At 36.2% G+C, this 12,393-nt stretch overlaps 1 protein-coding gene across 3 annotated transcripts in view; it reads right to left on the bottom strand.

Annotated features, from left to right (window-relative positions):
• LOC124645620 (long-chain-fatty-acid--CoA ligase 4) overlaps positions 1-12,393 on the bottom strand; it is a 46,881-nt gene that overhangs the window by 18,809 nt on the left and 15,679 nt on the right. For 2 of the 3 annotated variants that reach the window (XM_047185420.1, XM_047185421.1), the window contains exon 2: positions 6,083-6,121. In XM_047185420.1, the coding sequence (XP_047041376.1) occupies positions 6,083-6,105 (23 nt within the window). In that variant the 5' untranslated portion in view covers positions 6,106-6,121. Of the gene's footprint in view, positions 1-573; positions 702-6,082; positions 6,122-12,393 lie in introns of those variants that run through there. The other variant, XM_047185422.1, reaches the window with a different exon arrangement.

Here is a 12,393-nt window from a genome sequence, read left to right as displayed (position 1 = left end):
CACCATGCACTGATTATACTACGTACGTAACAAATGACCATCGCGTGGAGTCAGTAGTCACGCGATGCGCGTGAGTCTCTAAAAATACCGCGTTCACAGGGTAGCAAGGATGCACTAAGTTAATGTGCCAGTAATAAACCTGTTCCACTGGTGCATTCTCCCGCAGTTAGGCAAACTAGTTTATACAACTCGATTTAAATACTGTTCTAGTTACCTCGTAACTGATTTTATGGACACTTATGATATTTTACGCTTTGCTAACACAAGCTGTTTCCTTGAACTTTGATCGCTGATTTTTTATGACTATAAAACAAGCATATTTTCAGAATCATGTAAAAAAAAATTACAACTTAATTTGTCAGTTTCCTGAATTTGCTTGGCAATAAAATTTTCCGACCGATTTTAAAATTAATATGGTAATTATTTTAAACACACTGTAAATCTCCACTTTTCCAGAATAATTTTCTACACAAGACATATGAGCTGCTTATTACAAATACAACTTTCCACACGAAAACTGCAAAAGGTAACACACCACTAGCAACAAAGGAACATAAAACAGAAACTACTCACTGCCTACTATCTGGCATTCCCATTTTGTGTCACAATTTCCAATTTCACAAAGCACAAGAACTTGCAACGACAGACTGCGGTCAACTAAGTCAGGATTACGACCGATAAACCTTATATGCAGGAATTATCAAGCAATACTATTAATAAGGGTGATAAGTTATCTGATAATAGGAATAATGTGAGACGGATGTGTTGCGACAGTGTTTGTCGATGTCCAAGACGATAGCGGTCTGGTCGGGGACACTTGACCAAAGATCAACAGCTCTAGTGGCTAGCTTGGTTATGTAATCAACTCATGTTACTAGATTATAAAGCATACACAGTGTATTGCCAGGCCTCTGTCACTCGACGTACTTGCGCGCGATAAATGCCTACCGCTCGCTGGGTTACCGGTAGCCCCACGCGGCACAGGGCTTTCGACAGCCGCTCGCGACGCGCGCGTTTTATGTTTATTTATTTTTTTTGTGATCATGACGACCTCTGGCCAGTTATGTGCTGTGCTTGGTTGCAGATCAAGTAAAAGAAAAAATATAAAGCTTTCGTTTTTCCGTTTACCTAGAGATGTAGACAGGTCAGTTATTGTTTATTTTTTATTTGGTTTTTAAAATTATCTAATAAACTGAAGAACTATTTTGATTTGTGTAGGTGTATATGTGACTATTTTAGGAAAATATAAAGGTTTCCTATTAGAAATATTTTATACCTATGTATGTATATACATAGGTTTCTATTTTTTAAATTAAAAATACTTATCTTCTTTGTCATTTTAAAAATAAGCGACTTACTTTAGATACTTATACCTTATACTTAGTTATACATGCAATGATTACCGAGTTTTGTAGCTTAAAACATTTCGAGTATAAGTAGGTATAGTTCTCGTCCAACTCTAAATGGTGGCTTGGAATTGGAACATTGCATATATCGCTGCGCAGAAACCAATTTTGGGTAAGTACCAGGGGTAATAGGTAAGTATAGAATACTTGCGAGTTCTGTGCTCGAAAAGTAGTTGGGCACCTCCATTGATTCGGGAAGTCAGTTACAAATAAGCGTAACTTTGTTCCCTATTTAATGGTAAGAGGCAACCCTACGCTCGCTGTCGGCACGGTCGCGGTCACTGAACTGTGCGCTATCGCATTGAAATAACAATTGAGCGCTGGAGTTTTTAAGGTTCATTTTCTAACGCAGCTATGAATTTGTAGGTAGTTTGGGAACTTGTAGGTGCTTATAACAGTAGGTATGGACTTTTTTGTATGGAGTGATTTATCTGTTACGTAGTAACTATTATATAATCTGTGGTATTGCTACGAAACTGCATCGGGATTTGGTGCTTACAACAAATATTGTAAAACTGCAGTTTTAGCATTAAACTTCCAAAGATTTCGGGAGTTTCAGCAGCCAAAACAGCCTCCAAAATACATATCCTAAACTATAATTTGCCCCCATCGAGAAAATTATCATGAACACCATAAATAGATATAGCACAAAATTGATCACGATGATAGAGAAATAACATGTGGTCGTAAATTACTGGTTGAGAAAATAGCAATAATTGTGTACGATAAGCACAAATATCTATCAATGACACATTACTATTCATAGATCACATGAAACAGCAGATAACATAAACGCAAGTCAATGCTGATAGTGTAATTGCCTTTTTAAGCGAGTATCTTTTGGTTTGTCATATATCATCTTAATTTATTTAATGCTTTGGTTAGTTGCAACATTTTGTTTTGGAAACCATGATCAGAAGGAATGCAAATCTTAAGGGGGATGTGAATGAAATCACAGACAATAGTTATCTTTCTAACATTATCAAATAACACTCGTGCGACGCATGACAATTGATCCTGCAGTGACTCATAGGATCAAATTCCAAAAAAAAAAACTTTACATTATCTTGGTTATAATTAGGTGACTCCGTACTGATTACACCATGTCACTAATCCTGCAATCTTTTAATTAATAGTTCGAAAGTCATCATACAGATATTGACTTATTATTTCGTTTACATTTGCCTAAAGAGTGGTGGATAGTGTATATTTATCCAACGTAATATCGTCATTGATGTTAACTATTTGAAGGTTGCTGACATTATCTGGTCTAGTTTGCTAATCGAATTTATTTAAAAACACAATCTGTATTAAAACATATGACAATGTTTCGAAACTAGTAATTTGGAAATCTTTGCGCAAAGACGCAAGTCTTCCGTACATCAGGAAACTATTTGTTATTTGTACTATTTGTGAAGAAGCTGCCGAAAGATTAATGGGGGGTGAAGCCTGCTTCTATTCATCAACAGAAGAGGGAGTGATAAGAAGAGGTAGGGGAAGGCGTTTAGTTTTTTTTCGATTTATGTGCATTAAAACCATGACCCCAATTTTTGTCTGAAAGCCTTGCTAAATAAATCTTTTCTCCATTATAACGCGTTGCAGTAACTAGACTGGCTAGTAGTAGACCATGACCCTCATGAGGACATTGAGACTACAAATCTAGACATAGCTCCAACTAAACAGATTTATCACGCGAGGCCAATTGATTTTGCAGCGTTCCTGGAATGAGCCACGTGTTGATATGTGCACTTACAAAGAAGGAAGCGACTAGAGAGTAAGGCTAATTTATATACCATATTTACAAACCGTTTAGGGGAGGGCATTTCTTTCTTTAATATTATTTTCAATTTAGAAGGAAAAGTGAGTACTTATTACAACAGTGCATCGTTATTCCTAGACGTCTATTTAAAAATATATTACCTTGACGAGATAGGACGGAGTATCAAAGGAAATGTGTACAAAGAGATATTAACAATTTCCTCCAGTATAAGGACCTTCCGGTCGATATGATGAACAAAGGAGAATTCACCGGTGATCGAAGTACATTTATTTACATAAAGTTTAGTCAAGTATATATGGAGATCATTTTCGAAGTTTAACGATCTAAGGTAGTGGAGAATATTTATAATCACAATTATGAGTAAGTAGGACTAAGGAAAAATGGAATAAGATTTTTTTGCGCGACGCAAAGTATCAAAGACTGTTCACATAGGGTCGTGGAAACGAACGACTAGTTTGGAAGACTTTTGCATGCTGAGGTTGAGGGTCCAGTAAAGTTTTAGGTCCAGGGTACTGGACTGTTACTGTTCTGTCACTTACGTGCGTGTAAATATTTCAATGAGCGTTTTCTACAACACTATCGCTACTCCGTCCGATACGTAGTACAAATACTTCTGTTGACCAGATCTTATTATCTGCCAAGGATTATCTGCGGTCAAAGACCCAGTTACTGAGACCATTATCAATAATGTTACCATTGTTTGCTAAAACAATAGAAGTGCAATTATAAACAAACACCTAAATGTTCCATAGAAAACTGGACTTTGAGTCTACATGGCGTTTGATACAAAAAGAAAGCATTTCAATGCCAAATGAACATAAAGATTTGTTGATCGTCATTTGAATAACAGACGGAAATACACGTGAGTGCAGAAAAAACCTTCACAACGAAAATAAAAGTGGTATCTACTGGAAGTAAAGTCTAGCCGCCTCTGGCAGTAAGCCAGCGCCGTTAATATGTAAGATAGTGTAAATCTTAGTGCAAGCTGCAAGATTAGCGGAGAGTTGTAAAAACAAAGAATAACTACTGAACTAGTTTTTTCTTTTTATGTCACTTCATACGTAACGTAAACAATGAGTCCAATCTCCGAAGAAAGAGTTATAGCCCAGATTGTAGAATTTAAATCAACACACAATTCGTCCATGTTTACGGACATCTGAGTACTTGGAGGATATTTAGCTATGCATTAAATATTGCAGTGACCAATCAGTTGCCCTCAGCAATATAATAACGGCAGTATTTCCTAACGACCGGTTATTGCAGCGATCGAAACTGAAATAGGAGACCATTTTTGAGCAAGGAAACTGGCTGATATCATATCGTAAATTATCGATGATGCTATTACGCTTCGGTGCCCTGAATGGACGCTTCAATTTTTTTTCAATACAACAAACAAGTTTCAAACGTTTTTCGTGGTTTCACACTTGTCCAATCAGTTTTAAAGAATTTCATAATCTTAGTATCCAGTAAGGTAGTAAACCTTACTGGGGTTGGCGTTGAGGAGGTCGGATATGGAATCGCTCCATATAAAACACTGGTTCTTCATAACGTTCGATTAGACTGAAAGGTGACACAAAAATTGAGACAAAGCTCATCGTGTACAGTACAGATATTGAGTACTAGGAACCGTAATAAAATCTAATCTTAAAATATGTACCGTCAGTTTCCATGAATCTGAAAATGCTACGATATTAAATTAGCTTTCATGGATTTTATTTCCGCCTTCTCGGAAACAGCGGAACGGATGTTGTCAATTGGTCTAGCAATTAAGTTTCGTTCGTCTCGCCTAGGTTTTGCACAAAAGCTCTCAATAATAAAAGCCATATACAAGCTGTTGATTTGCATCCGTGCCATATTCAAGGAGGTAATTATGCTAATGATTCTCGACCCAAATCAATAAAAAAATTGGTACGTAATTTTTTTTCTTTCATTTTTTTTCGGAATTCCGTAAATGTCATCTAGCCTTATTTAAACTTGGCGCGTATGTTACTGGCGTTAAAACCGTGCTGCACCCTCACACAAACGCAAACACAAAGCATACGCAACGATCACTCATAAATTTCATTCATAAAATTGGATTACTTCGGAAATACCACGACATTACAATGACATAAAAAAGCAGTGCATATTAGTTATTTCCCATCTACTGTAATTCCAATCGATTATTTACGTATTGTATGTCCTCCTCCTGAGCTATGGCACAAATGCAAATCAACACCTTGTATTTCTGTAACGCACTTTGCTTTCAACCCTTTTGTTATACGATGAAAAATGCTTCAAATAAATGCATGCAGTAAAGAGAAAAAATATAGTATAAATTGCGTTTACTAGACTTTCACCAGCAGTAGACTCGCAATTTTTTAGCATGGAATACATAAGCTAGATCTAGTTCATGTCGATTTGAAATAAGAGAATGGCCTATGATGCTATTAATTCAGCATTACTTTCACATTGAAAGAGCAGCTAAGATATCCAATTCCGGATCTGGGTTGTGGTGTCCAATTAATGATTTGGTTGTATAAAAACGGGATAATCCCCTGACTACTTGCAAGTGTAGTCATATGTATAACACGACCGATAAGCCGGCCTTGACGGAACACGCTAAATTGTACAATGCCCTCGTGATAATTATTGTAATTATACTTTTTATGGCAGTTTTACGATTGATTAATTATGTAACTACGCCTAATTGGAGTAAACGTGATATTATACCTAGGCAGCTTCCTTATACATATTGTAACTCATTCATTCTTACACCAATCATGCGCTTTGTCTTCACATCAACTTTTACGTGTTCTGTCTACTTATTTTCCTCTCTCTGACCACCACCCACTGGATACACTTGTACCAGAATTATTACCTTATCAAAAACTTAATAAGTAAATAGTAAACTTACGTCTCATTCTCGTCTATAAACATTTCTGTGTGCTTCGACCTGAAACAAAAGCAATTAATAAATGAAAACAATCAATACAATATCACCACTTAACATCTACAAAGGATTATGTAACAAACAGGAGTATCAATTCATAATATATCGAGAGTGCAATCGCAAATACTCGGATTTCCAATAGCGCTGTAGAATCGATGTAATCTGTCTGCGTTATTATATGAATCGAGTATACTATTGATATTAATGCGGTATCGATTCTGGACTAGCTAATTCAACTTTTTGCTCCATATCTTGCAATTATAATAGAAGATATAGGGATTATACAAATATTAGATGTTTCGCAAATTACTTTTGATAAGTCCAATGACTCATTAATTAATAATGAATGACATAGCTAAATTAATTTGGTGTCATGATCCAATTTCTAGAATTATTTCATAGCAACTATTATTAGAGTATCATTTCGAACTGATAAGAAATAACAAGAATTTACTTGAACATTGAGATTCTTTACACATTCATGATTCCTAAAGCAAAAAAATAAGCGATCCAAAAGAAAAGAAAAACTACTAACTGGAGCAAGCTAACAGTATACATGGAACTTTGACATTCAAGCTCAACGTAAAATAACACAGCGAAAATCTATTAAACTGAAAACACAAACCGAAACAGAGAACTCATCTTCAAAAACAGAAGCCAGAAACTCAATTTTGAACCGAAACATAACACAAACAAGGTTTATTTTAGTGCAAACATTGGTTGTACGTCATAGTCGAGCCCCCACGAGTTAATTTTAGCCCCGACAAACGAAATACTCCATGCAGGTCAGACTATGTATTGATGACAACAGCTATCTAGGTTTGAGAGTGAAGTTATGCGTACACATACTTATATGCCGTATCGTTTATTTCGGGAATTTTAGGAATTTAGTTTTGCGAATAATCCTATAAGTACAAGATTAACCTAAAACATGACCCTGAGAAAAAAGATGATAGTTTCAAACGTAAGGATAACGTCTCCGATGTCAGAGACAATGAAAGAAAACACAAACTCCGTGTTGTTGAACAAGACGACCGTGGGAAAGTAAATCCTTATTCAGATGTCAGACGATACTAGACCGTGCGAAATTGTCACGAACATGAAGACGATAAACGAGTAAAAATAAATAAAAGTAATCCTTCGGTTGGAGAAGAAATAGATAGTATTTGATGTAGCTTAGATCTACAGAAAGTTGAAGAAAAATATGCTGTTATATAACACAGTAAAGATATTAGGCAAGCTTAAAATAACCCTAATCCTCATAGTAGCAGTACTAAAAAAGAATATACCACGAATATCTTAATCCGAAGCTTAACTTGTGATAAACACATGCAGTCGTAATCTTCATCAGCTGTTTGTCAATAAAAAGCATTAACCGGTCAGAGATAAAGGTAACTAATGGCCGCAGCAATTGGGTTGCCCTTGATACACTGACCGCAACGTTTGTGTAATTAAACTATGGACTGTGACCTCATTTCGGTAGGACCTGCTTCTGGTATTTGTGGTTAAAATTGTCAACAACGTTATCTCTACCATTTCAAGTGCTGATTCCTAAATCTGTGCTCGATGATTATGGAGTCCTCTGCATAAATATTACAACTATCAGCTGTAAACTTGATAACTTCAGGATGCCTAATTTAATTTCGAGTTTTCAAGTGGTTTAGAATATTATAAAGGACTACTATGAAAGTAATGATACGATGCATTTTTCCCTGTAGCGAAGTCATATCGTTTATCGTAGTTTTTTTTTACAACTACCTACTATAATTTTCCTTATGTAATTAAACATAAGGATAATTTTATTATGAGGAAAGAAATCAAATACAAAATGACTCAGATTTATTTCCAGCAAATCTGCAAATAGAGGAATAAGCTAAATGTCAGACGAGGACTTGGACATAATGTACAAAGTTCAGTTGCAATATCATCCATCGGGTTTGTCTGAACGGAAAATGTGCAATGGTTTCCCAGAATCATATGTTATTGCATATGTATGAATCCATATGTAAAGTTGACAGGTGTGAAAGCAAAAATTCCCATACCTTTTCTTACAGATGTGTCAAACGTTTGTTTCATTTTTGTAATGTCAGTGCTACCTGATCGATTCTTGGGAACCAAGTAATTACAGTGTACCCAGTATTAATAAAGATAAAAAAGATATTTTTGGCCTTGAACGAGCATCATGTAAACTACGCGGAATGTTTTCTTCCAACAGAATGACATCTTGAGACTTAAACCATGGTTTTGTAACCAAATACAAATTATGCAAAAGAAATAGTGCAAGATGCATAAAGTATTATGTTTTGACCTTATGCACCTTGGTACCAACATCTAGGTAGGTTCTTCTTGTCTGCACCAGTCGTGACGTCAGAGCCTCGTGAAGCCGAGACAGACAAAGTAGCTCGATTAGTCCAATTAATTCCACAATACACTGAGACGGAGACGTGCCAGTAATTTAATACTCCAATTATATTCTGCATGCCTAGTACTTGAGTCTAAACAATATTAATTACTTTTTATACAAGTAGCAAAGTAAAAAATGGAAAAGATAAATGAAAGAATAATAACTGTTATTATCAGGTGCCTTTCCATGAATTGTGCAAAATGAACCGATCTACATAATTGGTCAGTTTTCAGAATGGTTAACTACCGGATATTGAAATGCCTCATGAAAATGGTTTCGTGGAAGGAGATGAGATTAATTATACACCCAACAGGTTATTCGATCAAAATTATAATGTAATTTTGTAATAGACTGGTATAGATTTCAGATATTTTAGAATATAATTTTGTCCACAAGTACCCCCCAGCGTTCTATGTTTGGCGAATAAGCAATTTCACAGAATTTTGACAAGGTAAGCACAGAGTGTTCTCATTAAGAACATAATACTAGACATTTAGGACAGTCGACTGAGTTCACTAATGTAGTACCTATGTAACAGTCATGTCGCGTCGACAAATTCCGCGCAAAGCTGACAAACGCAATTACACAAGCTCGCGTCTTTTAATTAACATTTAACAATTAATGCTCACTATTTATCTTCATTATGTATCCTGTGAAGACAGACACAATTAATTCTAATAAAAAACGAAAGGTAATACGAAAACGATCTGTTTTTCCTGAAGTCCAGTCTGCCCAAAACTAGACTATTGCTGCATCCGAAACTGTAGAACTCAACGCGTATTCAAAAACAGTACCCTGCCCCGGGATTCGTATAAGAAATGCTCGATACACTGTCACAAATCATCATAAACGTTATTTTAAATCAGAAGTTTACTCACGTCATTTTGCAATACAATGTGTCACGCGAGTATAGGAACCACTCAGACGGCTTGATGACACGGGCTATTCGGGCGACACACGACACGGGAATAAAGACGAGCACGTGATGGCACAGCACCACACGATCCCAATTAAACCCCAGCACACAACGCACACAAACACCACGACAAACAACCGCCAGTTAAAACTGCAGAGGATCGAAGACCTTGCGGGAAATATGTCACTGAACTGTTATGAAAGCAAGGCTATAGTTAAAATCAATATTTGCATCAGTTACAAATACTAATTTGTTTATTTTGATACGCAAAAGAATGACATGCCGCTATAGCCGACATAATAATGTTCATATTACATTTGCAATACTTTGAAATTGGATAGGTCGAATTCGTCGTATCACCTTTTCATGTCGAATATTTGTGTGCAAGGTAGTCTGATGTGTGCACTCAGCTTAGGTTCGACGGCACACAATACGGTGCGGAGTCCAGTCGATCAATTGTAACACAGCACCAGATTCGCCAGTGACATCATGACGAATTGAAACCAAATAAAAACATGGACTTCGGACCTCGTCACGGATCACAACTGACAATTTGAACCACATACCCGTATACTTCATTCAGACGATGAATGGACGTAGTACATGTTGCACGCTTTCGATTGTTAGCTAAATTGATATACTAATCGACGTGGACGTAATCAAAATATTTGCTACGGATATAAATGGCGTAATTTAACAAGTATTATGTTTATATCCAAACGATGAACTGCCTTATCTGTTCAGGGAAGTTATGAATGCAAATAAAGGGTATTTAGCGTAGGCTACAGAGAAATAGATACAATGACCTGGAAAAGTTGAGTCATAGTAAATGTGAGAGTTGAACGGCATTGTCGCGTAGCTTGGAAAAACCATGAACACAGGAATTGTCTCTAGGCTGTGATTTTAGGTTTTGTAATTAGGAAAACCCCATTCCCATTCGCCAGACCGAACAGACATATTTATCAGGATTTGTAATCATCAATAGGAAAATCGGCAATCTTACATTCCAAAACGATCGGAAGAAATCATTTGTTAAATATTCAAGTCAATTACCATAATGAGGGAATGGCGTTGAACTTAGCTTTTGTTGTCTGTAGCTATGAGTCATTTCCCGATATGTAAAGTTCTTTGATTAGCACGTAGGTGTTCGTCGCGAGTGCGAAAATATTTGGACCCAGTGTTGGACGAACATTATGCATTTTTTTGGATTGTTTTTGTGCCAGGATAAAAAATACTGTGCCAAGGTTGGCTCGAACTATTTAAATCAAAATATAAATAATGCAAACCTTGGTTTAATTTAAATTAACTGGTTGCAAGAAGGAACTTTTGCAAAAAAAAGTACTAAAGATAATCAGCAGAATAAATCTTTATTCATACTTAAATGTCTCTGACGGGAGTTATGAAAATGCTTAGTCGCTGTCTGCAACTTTCTGCAAAGTTGCAACTATCCATTACACAACCGGCTATAATTTGAAATCATAGATGCTAAGAAATTAATTCTCGTCATAGAATTTTATTGAATAGGTTTCTATTTACGTCAATCGTATCGTATATTCGGATGATCACATCGATGCTCGGTAGGTCATTGTATTTTCATACACCGATCAAATAAGTATACAATGGTTATTGGGCGTCATTGTCAAGGCCAAACATCACTTACATACAACACGCTCATCTCCTGTAGTATTTTACATCTCGATATGTATGGAGCACTAGTGTAAGGAATCAATTGCTTTCAGAAATAAACCCAACACTAAAACACCCGCTACGTACGTTCCGTCCATGAGACCATGGCCACTGAACTACATGTTTCTGTATATTGTTTGAAGAATTTATTACTTCCACGAACAGACCAAATATTTGGAAAGAATGCACCACAATAACGAGATAAACTCAAACTCACGACCACGGGAGAGCAATGACCCAAAGCTCACCGACTCTAATGATACCCTCGAACGCCCAAAAAAATTAAATACTATATAAGAGACGATACAAAGTACTTGTAAGGGGTAATAGAATTTACATTGAAATTGAGCATTTTGGCCAAAGAAATAGGGGCGAGACTGAATTTGCATACATATGAAGGCTTAAAGGAAATTTAGAATTCTAACAGGACCTAGCAACGAGACGTCGCCCGAGCACATAAGGCTTGCATGCTCCATATAAATATAACGCAAATCATACGAAATGGCTCAACTCATGTCCTCGACGAGATTGAGCAAGATTTAAATCTCGAGACTTTTAGCTCGATCCAATATACGCAAATATTGGAATCGGTATCGAAATCCGAGTGGTCTCCGTTAGCAATGTCGATATGAAATACCGATCGCAACACTAGTACGACGGGGCCGAGTGCAACTGACCGCGTTACTCAATTTCGTGTTGCTGCATAATTTCTACGGTACACTGCGCTGTGCACATGTGTAGAGTTGAAATTATATTTAAAGGATACATTATGTCTTGTGTATTAATCCCTCAAGACATTGGTATAAGGTTAGTCAAGGAACTCATTGAATTCAAAAGAAGTCTAGAAAGGGTCTAAATTGTACCACCAAAAGGAGTTACTCTACTAACTCTTACATTCAAGTTATCACCATGTCTATACATATAATAAATCTGTAGAAAAGTAATTTTTGTACATTGACGAAATTGACAAAAAAAATAGCCAGCACGTTAAAGGATAACTAACAGAACCCATTTCTATCATTTTTGTCATTTTTGTCTGTTTGTCTGTTTATCTGTTTGTTCGTTCGGGATTCACGTAAAATCTACGAATTCAATGCAGACAATGCTTATATACAAAAATTCTACGTAACTTGGGGTATTACTTAGTTTTTGTTGCATCGAAATCGATTCACTCTATCAAAAGATATGATTAATTTTGTGAATTCAAGATGTAAAATATTACGACACGCAATCTGTTTGTCAAAACTGTACATTTGAATGTTGTACTTA

The sequence above is a fragment of the Helicoverpa zea genome, chromosome 3 (genome assembly GCF_022581195.2).
Source record: "Helicoverpa zea isolate HzStark_Cry1AcR chromosome 3, ilHelZeax1.1, whole genome shotgun sequence".
Taxonomy (NCBI): Eukaryota; Metazoa; Arthropoda; class Insecta; order Lepidoptera; family Noctuidae; genus Helicoverpa; species Helicoverpa zea.
This window is presented reverse-complemented; position numbering and strand designations above follow the sequence as displayed.